Raw genomic sequence first — 16,213 nt, 5'->3', positions numbered from 1 at the left:
TATTAATCTTAGCGAATCCAACGAACACTTAATATGGAACCAGTCACAATAACCGTTTATTTTATTTCAATTAAAATTTCAACCTCGGAACGAAACGCAAACTTTAGTTATAACTAAACATTAAACAAAATGGCGACAAGGAACTTTTATCCTAATCCTAATTTCATGATTTTATGCAATGTTAACCTTAAATAAATGCGATTGGATCATTATTTACGCTGTAAAATCATGTACAGTTACAACGTTGTTTGCCCGAACCACTTTTATTCCTTTTGTTGGCTTTTTGCGGTTAGCGAAACCTTTTTTCTTTACTTTTTTTAAAACAGAACATAAAGCGATCGTTTAAAAATATTTAAAAACATTCGAATTGACATTGATATATCGATTACAACGTGAGTAATCGAATTCTGTATCTCACAGCTAAATAAACAGTTCACGCTTACGAAATGTATTTCTGAGTAAATGTGATTCACATATGAGAATTATGACTGTATTTGGTTCAAAGACTAAAAATACCTAGTTTTGTAACGTATGAATCAATAACATTAACCTATTAACAAAATCAATAAGCATTCTTCTACCTAAAACGTCTTCTACACAGAGAGTTAAAAGTTGATATAAAGTCATGGTTTTCTACAAGGTAACAAATCTTTTTTTAACCGACTTCAAAAAAGGAGGAGGTTTTCCATGCGTCTATCCTTTTTTGCATGTATTTTACGCGATAACTAGGGCATTTGTGAACCGATTTTGATGATTATTTTTTTGTTGGACAGAGGGTAACTCAGTCCCATTCAAATTTGAAGAAAATATTCGACCTCTAAGAGTGGCAGACAAGGCGATGAACCCACTTTCCGGTAACCGATTTCAACAAAAACTTGGCAAATATATGTCAGTGCACGAATTTTAGGGGTCTGTTTTTTTTACAAATGCTGTGTTTCTCTCCAACATTCCTCCTAATTTTCCTGAAATTATCATTTGTAAAATATATCTTAATAGAAGAATTAATCCAATTAATTAAGTAAAATAAAATGAGAACAAAAATTAAATAAAAAAAACAAAATATTAAGTCAAAATTAAATTAATAAATCCTAAAGTAATCAAAGTCTATTTTGTCGCCCACTCGTTAAGTTCCCATTATAATTTACGAGCACTTTTCGTCCATTTTATTCCTCCAGCACTTTGACGACTTTGCTCAAGAAATCAATAAACAATACACAAATACTTATTTACTCTTCTTCTTCTTAAAGTGTCTCTCCAAGTAATGAAAATTGGCAATCAGCTCAGCATATCTATCCCTGTCTCTGAAGAGGTTTTCCATCGGACACATTTCGGGGAGTGTGCGCTGGGACTTTTCAATTTAGTTGCACTCCTTCGGTAGACTAGAATAGACTAGAACTAGAATAGTAACTACAATCCTTATGACGTTGATATACCACCCGTTCGCACTAAGCGCTTAATACTCTACTAATATGTGTTTCCCGAAAAGTACAATTTACAATTTGGGGCTATTCAAGTCGGTTACGTCGTCGCTTAACATCAGGTGAGATTGTGCCCAAGCGTGTGTCTATTATTTAAAAAAAGGTTAAACATTTGGGCGGCACTCGCAATTCCGGTACACTCTCGTACGATCAACAGCTGACTTTTTTCTACAACCAGCATTCTTTCTACCAGCGACGTTTCCCAGCATTATGAGCTACAGGAGCTCGTATCTGTCGTATCTAAGTACATGAATCAGATATGCAAGATTTCGCTGTTCGATGGTTTGCAAAAACTTTCGTTTCTGTCTATTCGTAGAACTTTAGTTGTTTTAGTAGCAGTAGAGTTGTAGAGTTCCTTGTAAAAGAGTTCGTTCAGGGTAGTACTGCCATTTTACGTATTTCTGCGCAGTAATGTGAGCATTACTGCGTTCCTGTTTGGAAGGGTAAGGGAGCTTGGTGATATTACAGGTCCATGGGAGTTGTCAACTTATGTCTTTTTTTTAAATAATGGGATGAACAAGTCGTGCACCTGGTTATAAGCGACACGCCTATCCATAACAGTTGCAGTGCCACTCAGAGCTTTAAATCACAAAGATCTTAGGTTATAAGTTGACAAGTCCCATGTGCCCGTAATTAAAATTAAAGACTTTTGAAATTAAATACTGCGTGGCGGTTGAAGTAGGTAAGGTGGCAGTACTTCCCTGGACGAACTCTGTCACAAGGAGCTGCTGCTCCTGAAATGTCTCAGTGTGACGGGCGCAGTGGCACTGCAACTGTTATGGATAGGCGTGTCGCTTACCATCAGGCGCACGGCATCTTCTTCCAATTAATTGGTATCATAAATAATCTTCCGTTAGATATTTAAAACACTTTAGATATAGTTAAAAAGGTGAAGCCCATAGTAGAAAATTGCTTCGGTAATTTCGTGTTACCACGTCGCGTGTCTGCTGCACTTCTTTGTTTTAATCTAGGTGCAGACCAACGATAATTGGTATTAATTTATAATAATAAAATGAGCAACTAAATTGTTTTTATTTTACTTGCACGAGTGTTTACGTTATAACTGTAAAAAACAGATAACACGCAAGTGTATATTTTTAGCCCTCTATGCATGAAAACTTAGATAATAAAATTTAAACTTAAATTCGTAAACAGCCAACATTACTTGCGAGAATTACAATTTCATACCTTTATTAGCTGACAAGTATCAAAATCAATATTCATTTCGTCAGCTGAAGAAAAAGTCCTTCCTATTCCGGAAAACGCCGAGGTTCGGAAGTTGAAAATATCACTTACGTAAGTACTTCTTTGTAATAACAGAGTAAAAAGAAAGTAAAGCGACCATTGACAACCGATATAAGTAAACATGTTTGAATATGGAATATCTATAAAATGTTGCTTAAGCTATACCGCTAGATGGCGTTGATGATTTTTTAATCGTTTCATAAAACACTATATTATAATGTTCCCTTTGAATACTTACATAAAAGAACGCTTAATTTTATGATTTAAGTTAATATAAATCTCGCCAAATTTGACTATATGATTTATTAGAACTAAAATATATAATTTATTCATTGAATTCGTTTTTTTACCTCTTGCTGATATCACAATGACTTATTATTATAAAATATACAATGAATAAGAATTATTTAGAATTATTTAGTTATGTAAACTATGAAACCAAAGATTTGCATGGAAATTATCCGACATTTTGTAGATGATAGTTTAGGCAAATTAATAACATTCATTCATCATGCATTCATTCTTATGCGTGCAATAATAGTATGGTAGCATCGAGTATATAACCAGAAATAAAGACAAAATAAGGGCCATCTACCCCTGGCAACTCATCACGCAAATGGGCCTTATATCACTTTTAAATTTAAATATCAACACTCGTTTGCGCTGAAATCACAAATTAGAAAGCTGAAATAGTACAGCGCCAACAATTGACCTGTGTGTACGTCTCCGTATCTTCTGAAAATATTCTGTATTTATTGTAATAAAGATAATTTCTCTATGGGGGGCTGTTCCATTCGGTGGCGTGGGGAAAAACAGCAAAACATCTAATTACAAAACAAACGGAATCACATGTCATCGGTAATTAAATATTAAATGTGTAATTTTTCCATTTTCGTCCATTACAGCATAGCTCAAGATAAACTGGTCGATTTGAAGTGATAACAATTGACGACACCCGTCAAATGTTTCGAATTCGAGCTGGCCAATCGGAGCGCAGTTGTCACCGTAATGATTTGGCAGAAAAGTTTTTTTTTTAGTGTGGTAATAAATATGATAAGATAGTAATTACGTTTACGTTTAATTATTTAGTTAGTATATTTACCATAAAATAGTTCTATGGAACGTTTAATTCGTCCTTTGACCGCAAGAGGCGCTGTACAATATTCCATATGTCAAAATTATACCATCGCTGTCAAAGATGCGTTACGCCTTATTTTTTATAATCTTAACCTCGTTTAAAGATTGTGGAGTCAAAGTTTACGCCACAAAACATTAAACGTAAACACAATTAATTTATTTGAATATATGTCAATTATTTAAACCAATAATGTTATCACTTCATATAATTACGACTAATGAAGTCGATAGCGACATTGTAAAGAGGTGAGTGGGGTATCACACAAATTATGAATTTCAAATGACAAATAAGACAAGTTCGTTTTGATTAAGGGTCTTACAGATAAAATAATATTTCTTTTATCTCCATCGACGGTCGACAATCATTTTACATTTTTACTTTGAATACAAAAAGTGATGCAACGAAAGTGTCATAACGGAAACAAATGTCAAAAGTAAATCTTAGCGGAAACGGAGGCGGATGCGGAAGTGTAAATACTATAAAGATCTCAACGAAATAATTCTAAACAGGGCTTGTGTTTAGTTTCATAATCGCACTTAACACAACACAAAACTGCTGTGACCTACACGCCTCACCGCCATGCCGTACGCGCACGCAAAAGTAAAAGTTTCGGAAGCAGAAACGGAAACAGATAACGTAACTGAAATGTTTTAAAATTAGCAGGTTTGCCGCTTTGGATTCCATAAAAAAAAGGTTGCCTATGTAGACACCATAGATATTTATAGAATTTTAAAAATAAGTAATTGCGTCTACGTAAACAATTCTAGCTTCACGAATTTAGAGTGCAATTGTAAGCCGTTATTATATTTTAAGTGCAATGTCATAAATAAATCAAAGCCATGGTAGCCTAATGACTAGACCTACCGCCTCTAGTGCCATGGGATGGAACCTAAGGTTTTCAGAATTTTTGAACAATTACCTCCTATACAATAATCCTATACAAATTTGTATAGGAATTTTAACTGGAATTTCTGTGGTATTTATATATAATAGTTTATAATTGCGGTGAGTGAGGTGATTTCTTAGTTATATACTTAATTAGAAACTGTATACTGCGGTGTCTACAGCGACAAATACATTTAACTTGTATTTTACATTATAGACAAGGTGAAGCCTGAAAACCAGCAAAATGCCGAGTCTGTTACCTGTTCTTCGACATTGATTATATTTTATTTTTCAAACAAACCAACATTTCGGGCCTTTTACAGGTCACGGTTGACTGAGGTGGTACAGTCATCAACCAGTTATGTCTAGTATTTAATGCAAACTACCCTATTTTTTCTCTACAGTTACAAAAGTTATTAATTAAATATCATATTTTTACAAAGAAACTTTCCAATTTACGCTACAGTACGTTGTAAAAATTATGTTATTGAATGAATTTTTATTAAGTTAAATTTATTATCAATTAATAATAGAAATTAGAATAAATTAAAACATATTAATTAGTACTGCAGTCTTATGTCTGTTTCGGATTTTTCATCAGAGGAAATACTGGATCCCAAACTGGTGGTACGGAGAATCCGTCTTCCCTGTTGAAATTAGGATGTTTTTTTAATTTCAATGGCCTCTCGCACATCCTGGGTAGATAACCGACTTCTTTTGCAAGGACCGGGGGTTTGTCAAACTTCATTGAACGTGTAGGTCTAGGTCCATGACACATTATCAATTTCGTAATTAACGACCTTATAATTCTGCTATTGCAACGTAATTATGTGATCACTGCAATATAATATGATTGTGATTACCGGTAACGAATAGGACCACCCGTCGTCCTCATTAGTAATTGTACAAAGCGCGAAGTGATAAGTTTCTTTATTATTATATTTAAAATTTTCATATCACCCTGTGGATGCCTGGAAGATATTGCCATCTGTCTAACAATAAGACCAACTTTTTAGCTCTTGTTTTTTTCGTGTATTTGTCATTGTGTGCAATAAAGAGTGTTGTACTGTATTGTATTGTATTACGGACTTACGGACTTTGACGACAGGGTCTCCATTAAATATTTAGCGCATATCCCGATTTCTATTTTTTTTTAATATTCTATGTTAAACAGCTGACTTCTATAGGCGTGGTGCAGCAGTAATGGTAGGCTAATCGGGAGTTCGATTGGTATGTCAAAACACCCTGCTTTAACGGCTCAGGAAAACTATCAAAGAAGATTCGTGAAACTCTGTCAGTGAACTTCCTAATCTCCTTGTAAACCTATACCCAGCAGCGTAACACACACGAGTTTAGTTGATACAGTATATTGTAGTAAAGTTGTATGTGACCCTCGCAACGATGTCAAAGTTCTTAAGATAACTTACAAAATAACTGTGGCTGATATGAATAACGTTTTTTAATGGGCTATTACAATTTTGATTACCACAACTGATAACAAATTGTCAGTCTCTTATCCCTATCTACCGACTAGAGAGATATAGGGTTTTCCAGAGAGATTACGGGCAAGACCAGGGTACGGCGGGCGTCCAGACTAAGCCTTCCGTCAGTCATACGCCTTCACGGGCGTCTCTTGACGGACCTGGATTTGGGTATGGACTTAACTAAATATCTACATGTAACTAAACTGGAGCAGTCGGTAACTTCTCAGTCTCATCAATAACGTAGCTCTCGCAATTACTCTGTAACTTTCCTTTTGCAACAGTTTTTGTTTAGAGAAAAATGTAAACATCAATATTAGACAACATAACATACTTTGCTCTATTCCCAAAGTAAGTAACTAAAGTACTTGTATTATGGAAATCGGAAACGACGACGGTACCACAAACACCCAGACCGGACCAATTTATAAAAGTTGGTTTTCATTAAGCTAATAATAATAATAATATAATGCTACGCTAATAATATATCTATGTTTAGTAGCAGTAGAACTTCTTATGAAAGAGTTCGTCCAGGGAAGCACTGTCGCCTTGCCTATTTCTGCCGCCAAGCAGTAATGTCAGCATTACTGTGTTCCGGTTTTGAAGGGTACGGGTGCTGGTGAAATTACAGGCACATGAGACTTGTCAACTTATGTCTCAGGGTGACGCGCGCAGTGGCAGTACCATCTTTGCGATTTAAAGCTCTGAGTCGTACTGTAACTGTTATGGACAGACGTGTAGTTTACCATCAGGCGCACGATTTTTCCGTCCCAGCACTTGACATTATAAAAAAAAAGCATGATTTCCACTTTTTACGGTCTTATTACTTATTGTCCACTTCATATGGTCTGTGAACTAATATAAACTATTTCAATTTCAGTTAGGAAGCTATTTTAAATTCTAAACCTTATCATCAAAAGATATATTTTGAATTGAGAAGTGGCAATGGCACAAACAGCCGGTATCAGTTATTGGTACGTTTTGTCAAAGTCGAAATATTTGTTCACCTACACAATACAGTACATTGCCTACAGGTAAGTCAAATTACAGGAAATACAAACTTAAATTATACACGTATAACAATAATAATACAGAGTCCATCATGATTTTTTAAGGAGATAAATTTTTATTTACATTTGAATACATATTTTCGTTGATTCAAAAAAACGTAATTTTTAAAGTAAAGTTTTAGTTTTTGCTTGAATGAAGCCATTTCCAAGTTAGATACACTAACTGATAGTTTATTGTATGTATTAATTTTTGTATTACTCAACTGCGTCTGTGTTACGGTTACCTATGCTAATCTGCCACGCAGAGATCCCGGGTTCGAATCTCAGGCCGGGAGAAATATTTGTATGGCCTACATTTATTTCTCTCGTGAGTTTGGGTGTAATTTGTAGTTGTCTATGTGTGTGTCCATGGCACCCGCGATACAGGGTTTCCCTAGTGCGGGGCTATGAGCGTGTGCGTTATTTATTTAATATTTATTAATACACTGTTTTAACGTTTTTACTAACCGTATTTATGATTTTATTTATGACTAATGTTAGTAAACCACCCTATTTTTAACTATTGTTACAAAAGTTATTAATTAAATAAGTTATTTCAAAATTTTTCAAAGAAAGTTACAATATTACATGTGTTTTATAAAATCGTTTTCTTTTTTATTAAAAAAATGTATATTGTTAAAATAAAAGCATTTTGATTTGGATCGGCAAAAAAATAGTTTCATTTCCTATTTTTATATTACTTCTAATATTGTTATGTAATAATTAATTGTAAATAATTAATGGCATAGCATTATTCATTTGCTAAGTTAGTCATTGTAGAGCCATTACAGTGCTCATATGCTGGAATCTTTTAATGTAACACACAAATACATGACACAATGAATAAATTAATTATGAATTACATTGAGCGTTTAGTTCTTTTTCCATAGTACTTTGCAGTGTCTTAAATTAATAAACGTTCTGGTATGGACAGGCGTTTCGCTTACCACCAGACCTATCATAAAAAATAATAATAAATATATATTAGACAACAAAATATACGTTGCTCTGATTCTGGGATTCTCATGTGGGGTAAAGCGGCAGATATACAAACCATATTTGTGTTGCAAAAACGAGCGATTCGTTGTGGGTGTGTGTATAGGTTCTCGGGTTTCTCTCTCAGTGAAAAGTTTAAGGAGACTGGTATCATGACTGTGGCATCACAGTACATTTACTATTTATGTAAAAATATACATCATTTCATTAAGAAAGAAGATATCCATAATATAAACCTTAGAACTAAGTCCAAACTCATGGTACCACGATTTCGTTTAACTAAGGTTAAAGATTCTTTTACGTTTCTTTTCAAGATCTGAGGGGCACTACCACTGAGACATAGTTGACAAGTCCCTTGTGCCTGTAATCTCACCAGCACCTTTACCCTTCAAAACCGGAATACAGTAATGTTGATATTACTGCTTGGCGGCAGAAATAGGTAAGGTGGCAGTACCACCTTAGACGAACTCTTTCCTAAGGAGCTCTACTGCAATATCGAACACTAAGAAAAAATTTCTTCGATCCGGAGAGATTCAAACTAACGTCTTCCAGCAAACCGTGCTAGACGCTGTGCCAACTAAGCCACGGAAAGAACTAGCGGACCTTACGAATTTTTCATGTGCTTGTTGCAAATCTTTATTTCACGACTTTTTAGCCGTAGCGCCATCTGTGACAAACCCATTTCTCTTACTGTAATATTTAAATTCTGTTATCTAAGAACTAATGGTGGTGTGTGTATTATAACAAAATTAAGGTAGCATAGTCAGACGATCGCCTGTCTGCCATAAAATAGCCTCTGTAGGAATCTGCATAACTCTTTAAGTTTCTTATACTATCTATGTTATATTACTAATTTATCAAAAAGCGTGATGATAATTAACGTAGAAGATTAAACACTCATAAAAAACATATAAAGTCCACTTTAGCCTGGCGTGGTACCTAGACCATAATCGAGAATCGAATACAAACGTGACTTCTCGAAGTATTTTCGTGGTCACAGCCTTGCAAAATAAAATTGCGGAAGGCAGTTTATACTTTAGTAGCATTAGAGCTCCATGTTGAAGAATTCAGGAAGGATGAGTCCAGGGTAGTAGGTACTTCCACCTTACGTACCTATTTCTGCCGCCAAGCAGTTGTGGTGTGAGTTGTGCTGGTAGAATTACAGGCACATGGGATTTGTCAACTTGTGTCTCAGGGTGACAGACGCAGTGGCACCACAACTGCTACGAATTGACATGTCGCTTTCCACCAGACGCGCATGGCACCGGCGAAACGATCTGTTTACGTCACTCCGGTGAATACATCTTGTAACTTGAAGGACAAAAGCCGGTGCTAAATAATCTAGATATTATATACAGCTTCTGCGTATTAGGATAACCCGTTTAGCTCTTGCAAGCAGTCTCAATCTAATGTTTAAATTAAACATTGTAATGATAAGTGCATTCTAATATTTACAAAATATTTACAAAGAGCAACCCCTAGAGTTTCTTGCTCATTCTTCTCTGGAGAATCTGCCTTACGAATGAGCAATAGAGTTTAATTTTCAAGTGTAATTTGCTTACTTAATAAAGATTATTTGACGTTGACTTTCGATGCATAGAAAGTTTCAAGGCACAACAGGGTAATATTATTTATGACAAAAGTTAGAGTGTGTAAGTTTATGGGTACATATAATATTAGTGGGAAATTAAACTGTTGTCTAAATCGCATAATCTATATATGTTTTTTCAAACAAAACAACGTTTCGGTCTCTTAACAGATCCCATGGTCACAGTTAATAAATAAGGATTGTATACAGTTCAACAATATCGAAAAGTTTCTTTTACATAGGCAAGCAGTTTACCACTGTCTATGAATTAAGTGACCTTTTCAATCTCGTCACGAAAAGGTCGTGTTATATTCATCAGGGCACATATTAGCAATCTAGCTAGAAGAAAGAAGCGAAAAACTTCGTACGTATTGTGTCGTAATGCTGGAAGTATCTAGTCTACAACCTAGTGTTTAGATTATAATAGAAAGTTGACCGCGAAAATGACAGGCCGTTTAACAGTCACAGGAATTTTAAAGAGTTAAAAATCTTTTTGAATATTATAACCGTAAAACAAACTACTTAAATCTTCAACGGAACATTTTAAAAGCTTAAAACCAGTAAATACAATGAAATAAACAAACTTCTTAAAATTTTTAATCCTTAAAAAGAAATTAGTGTACCTATCCGAAAAACCGCTATCTACAAAACAATGGGATTAAACAAAAGCAGATTAGAATTCGAAACATTTTTCAAATTGCCGCGAACGGATTACGCGGGTAATCTTTTTACTTTTTTTTTATATCTTTTTTTAAAAATTGACGGGTACAAAGTGTGCCGAGATAACGGGTATTTAAACTAAAGAGTTTGTATATCTTTTTTATCTTAATGTCTTGTTTTAAGATAAGCTTCTATTTCCTGCGAGAAAACACTTAACTGTGTCATCGCAAGGAAAGTATAAATATTTTTATTGTAAATAAGTTTTATTTTTTTTTTTCTTTTGTGTTTATTCATTTATTTATATATAATACAAATACAATCACGTTGCTAAGAGATATGCCAAGTTCGGCTCGCCGTGTTTTTTAATTTATCTCATCAACCATAGTTACAACTGTAATAAATAACTGCTAGGAGAAACTAAAATATCCAAAAAAATCTGTCACAATGGTCAAAAATCAAGAACCTTTGGAATAAAAAGTTTTATGTACATTTATCTTGCATAGCTTTTTTGTACAATTTTACAATCAAAATTATGGACAAATGTAAAAAAAACACGTAAGTCACTTTTTAAGGTGATGCACTGACCAGCACGCCGGCGCGTCTTATGCAGGTACCAAGAGATCGACTGAAATCTCTTTAGGAATTTTGACCTCAATTCATAATAAGTATTAAAATAACAAATTATAAGATTACACTATTGTTGTTCAATGTCACGAATGCTATCTTATAAGTATATAATTAGCAGCCAAATTAACCATTTCGCAATTTCTCATTTGTCAAGCTTTCCGGCAACGTAATCAAACTTATCACAACACTTCACAGTTAATACTTAAACCGGCTAGTAAGTCTGTCAATGAGCCTGAATATTGAATATAACCTCATTTTACCATTTCTGTAAACCTAAGTTGTATTCTATTAAATTAGTAACTTACCTCCAGGAAACCTATGTGGAAATATCCTTCCGTGTCTGTTAATGAGCCAAGGGTAGAGCTGGTAGGATTCACGTGGAACAGGTGCAGCAGGATGGGGCGGCGGGTGTGGCGGCAGCGGCGCGCCGAATCCCTGCTGTTGGTGCGCTAGCGCCGCCGCCAATGCCGCCCCCTGGAAGTGCGCCAGGAATTGGTGGTGGTGGCTCTGAGCATCTAAATACGGCAATCTCTTCAACTCCGGTGAAGGAAACACAGCAGGTAGCGCACTGGGCCGCAATAGTGGCCTTGGAGACGGACTACGAGGAGATGCTACGGGAGATGGTGACCCAGGACTCGCCAGTGGTGGAGACGGGTGCTTTGGCCTTTCAGAACCACCAACTATACTGTCTATACTAAATCCGATCTTCGGCTTCGATGGCACCGCCACCACAGGGGTCGGTGCGAGAGGCATCATGCTTTAGCACACAACAGGTCCGGCACAAAAATACACCAAATCAGATGCACAAGTCACACAGAACACAATCCATCATGACGCGAGCGCGCGATACGTACGCCAAGGCGGCGCGCGGCCGAATGAGCCCTCTACTAGCACACGACGCTTACGGAGCAGGAAAAAAATAACGAACATGGAAGCCTGCTTGCTGATTGGTTGAAAACGGCCAATGGGTGGTGACAGAGTCTTAATTTGAACTCTTTATTTGCTTAGAAGATACGCCATTGGTGGATGCGCTTAGGGAGGCTGTGTTTGAATTTCGAACGCTTTCCCAGTGGGCGGTTTGAGTTACGAACTTGCGTTTTAACCGGGCATTTGGCGTGCTACGTCAGATTTGTGGATTGTAGCGGTGTTGACGCTACTTTTCGATTTTGCTGGTTGTGATTCAATTAAGGCACCTATTGGGTAGGTTTAGCGCACTCGGTTTGCTCGTTTTTGGATGTCGCTCTCGGCGGCCGTCTGCTACGTTCAAGCTTCAAACACGGAGTAATACTTTTTAATTAACTCGGATGGTTTATTAGCTTTAATGTCGCGAGATAAATGAGCACTTTCAGCGATTTCCACCCTTAAAAATAATTGATTCTGAAGAATATGGCGGATTGCTCTTGTAATTGTCGTTATCGTTAAATAAAATAATGGTAGCTCGTGGCTGTAAGATTGTTTCTTATGTTGTTGAATTAAATTTTAATGAAACACGATAAGGTTTGAATTTCACGCAAATTTTCCGGTATTACAAACTAAACTGTGTTTGGTAAATAGTTTGATTTTTTAATTAAAATTGTTATGTATTCCAATCAGCGGTGATTGATTTTTGTTTTAGAAATGTGATTTGGTTATAAAATTTACTCTACTCAATCGTAACTGCAACATAATTAATTAAACTTACCTATAGTTTGTATTATTATGTTATTCATATGTTACTATTGTGCTTTAGTACTTATTTTAATTAATTGAGTAAGTAGGTAGAGATATTTGTATTTTGTAGAATTAAAAAAAACACAATGCATAGGCATTGCAGTAATCACCTACAGTTATAAAAAATGTATTTATTGAACAGGTGTGTCACTTCGTCCGTCGTCGTCAGCGACTTGTTCGTCCCGTCACATTGGTCTCATAAAAAAACCAATTTGGTATTCTGGCTTAATTCGAAAACTTTATAGGTACATCTGTTACATAATGTACAATTTTTCGTCCTTCGGAACAAGCTAACGCGTCTAATTGGCCATATACTTACTGCCAGATCTTAGGTAGGTTGTAATTTTTCTTCTATACCTAGTTTAATATTCTGCGCAGAAAATCGTTATAGGTAGGAATCTTTACGGTGGCCGTTTTGAAACTCTTGCATAGGTCAATAGATTATTATTTAAATAAAAATAATGTTGTTTTAAAAAAATACACATACAAATTCTTTGTACCTACATTCTTGAACGATTATGATCCTATTTTTAACAACTGGGTAACAGTAATTAATACCTTTAGTAATATAACTTAAGAATATTTTTTTTTAAATTAAATAAATGTGATTTTATGGATTTGTTTAATACTAAATGAAATGTTCAAAAATCCCAGTACTTAACTCATGGTCCGGTATAGGATATATTTGAAACACATATGAATATGCGATACCTACGGTATTGCTTACCGTCATTCTAATATTACATATCGAAATTATTTTGTTTTGTTCTAATATTAAATAAGTTTTTTTTTAATTATTTGAAATTAAAAGACCACAAAAGATGAAAACAAAAGAAAATTATTTTACTAAAGACAAGACGAGGCAGTATGGCTTTTGACCTCTGTCATTTTTAAACGAAGTTAAAGTTAGATGCTCATTTTCGGTAAATTATTTCAAAATTTTATTTATAGTTTTTAAAACTTAAATATAGAAAGTAATTCTTATTATTTGCTTATATTTAATAATTAGTTAATATGAAAACACTTTCATATTGACGGAAAATATAAACTTTTATTTTATTTATTCATTTCCCACTTACAAATTATCATTACAGGTTGTACCTACCATAGATATTTTTTCTATATCTATGGGTTGTACCTAATGCAAAGTGTAAACAACAATTCCTACTTATTGACCTTTATCTTAAATAATAGCAAGCTTAATAACTACTTAATTATTATTATTATGGTAACACAGAACCCGCATACCAGATTTACAAATTCGTTCAATGAGAGCAACAGAATATATCCACGAAACGAATAAAGGGCGCTACTTTTAACAATTCCTTGAAATCTCATCATGTACCTACCCATATAAGGTCGTTTTAATTAATATTTAGTATAACATTTTTCGTCCTTCCAGACAGGCTAAGGTATCTAATTACAATTTATCTTCAATAATTTAAATTTTCTGATATCCTTTCGCGGGAGATACATTAGACCTATGTCTTTACGGGAGCCATTTTGAAACTTCCGTGTTAATTAGAACCCTGTCAATGCAAATTGATACAAACGATGATGACTCTATTTGTCTTTGAATTAAAATCCAACATGTCGGAATAAGTCTGCTTTATTAAACGGACTTATAACAAATTGCATGCGAAAAAAATGCTACAATTCGAGAGAATTATTTTATGTAGGTACTTGTAGGTAAGTTAGTATTGCCATAAGGTAACGAATATCTAATTTGGTACAAGTATACAGGCTGTCCCACGGCTATCGGCACGGAGGGAATGCAGTACTCTATATATTGCAGATAGGATATTATGCTTGATGGAGATTATTTATATATCTATTTTTTAAAGAAAATGTGAAAAAAACATTCCGTTTTTTATGATGCCGACCGTAAAGGTCGATTACCTGTAACCGCCTAAGAGACAAAATATTTTTTTGAGATGTCATAAAAAACAATAACCCAGTTTTGAATATTGAAATTATTCAAATACATTTCAGCTACGCATCGATATGTTAAGTTCCGATAAGTCCCGTAATAACTTTAACTGTGTTTTGTGCTCTATCTTTTGCTATTTAAAATAGACGTTTGACCATTTCTCCCTTAGCCGAGTTTTAGTTAGTGGACGGCAGATAAGGAGCCGAATTCATTTATTTTTTGGTGAAGCATTTAATACTTTAAAAAGCCAGATGACCCATGCTGCCACATATACCGACACTAAACGAAAATGTCGCGTTATTAATTTTTTTAATTCTGAGCGAAGCTACAAACTTAGCTTAGTTCACGTAGTTGCATGCAAAACTAAGCTAAAAAAACGTAGTAAGTAGTAGTTAGTACCTAAGTGGTGGAGATGCTTGCTGATGTGAAGGCAGGAGGCAGGCGGGCGACATATTTTACGTAGCTCAGCGGGATCGTTGGGTTAGTTTAGTTAGCTCGGTTAGCTTAGTTGGGGGTGTGAACCGAAGTAGTAAGTAAGCTAACTTATAGGAAATGAAACTATTTTTCCGGATTTAAATGGCGTATATTTGTTTTTTCAAACAAACCGACGTTTCGGGCCCTTTACAGGTCCCATGGTCACGGTTGACTGAGGTGGTACAGTCTTCAACCAGTTATGTCTAATATTGATGCAAACCACCCTATTTTTTCAGTATAGTTACAATAGTTATTAATTAAATACCTTATTTTTAATTTTACAAAAAAAACATTCCAATTTACGCTACATTAAGTTTTACAAATTATTTTGTTGAATGAATTTTTATTAAGTTCAATTTATTATTAATTAATAATAGAAATTAGAATGAACTAAAACATATTAATTAGTACTGCAGTTTGGGATTTTTCATTAGAGGAAATACTGGATGCCAAACTGGTGGTATGGAGAAACCATCTTCCCTGTTGAAATTAGAATGTTTTTTAATTTCAAGGGCCTCTCGCAGCTAACTTAGCTTCGTTCGCGGTGTAGCCTAAGCATTAGGGTTCGTCCAGGGAAGTATTGCCACCTTACCTATTTCTGTGAGCGTTACTGCGTTTCGGTTTTGAAGAGTAAGGGTGCTTCAAGTCTCTGAGTGACACTGCAACTGCTATGGACAGATGTGTCGCTTAACATCAGGCGCACAACTTGTTCGTCCCGTCGCTTGATATCATAAAAAAATTAAAACCCATTTTTAGAAACATAAGTGATCACATCACAGAAGTTGATTTTTTTGTTTAATGACAGCATTGATTTGAACGTGCGATATAATAGGTACATAATGATGAAAAGAAATATTTAATTCTATAAATACAACCTGTAATCATCTCACTGGGTACGGGTCTCCTTTAAAGAGAAAGAGTTTAAAATGTTTTATAGCAGACTTCCCAAACT

The 16,213-nt window shown here is 34.9% G+C and overlaps 1 protein-coding gene across 1 annotated transcript in view; it reads right to left on the bottom strand.

Annotated features, from left to right (window-relative positions):
* LOC113232486 (homeotic protein empty spiracles-like) overlaps positions 1-12,250 on the bottom strand; it is a 66,152-nt gene extending 53,902 nt beyond the window's left edge. Inside the window, exon 1 of the mRNA XM_026467230.1 lies at positions 11,453-12,250. Within this exon, the coding sequence (XP_026323015.1) occupies positions 11,453-11,903 (451 nt within the window). The 5' untranslated portion in view covers positions 11,904-12,250. The remainder of the gene's footprint in view (positions 1-11,452) is intronic.
* Between the last annotated feature and the right edge of the window lie 3,963 nt (positions 12,251-16,213).

This window comes from Hyposmocoma kahamanoa, unplaced genomic scaffold (genome assembly GCF_003589595.1).
Source record: "Hyposmocoma kahamanoa isolate Upper Pololo Valley unplaced genomic scaffold, ASM358959v1 76, whole genome shotgun sequence".
In the NCBI taxonomy this organism is placed as follows: domain Eukaryota; kingdom Metazoa; phylum Arthropoda; class Insecta; order Lepidoptera; family Cosmopterigidae; genus Hyposmocoma; species Hyposmocoma kahamanoa.
Note: the sequence above shows the minus strand (reverse complement) of the source record. Positions and strands in the feature narration are given on the sequence as shown.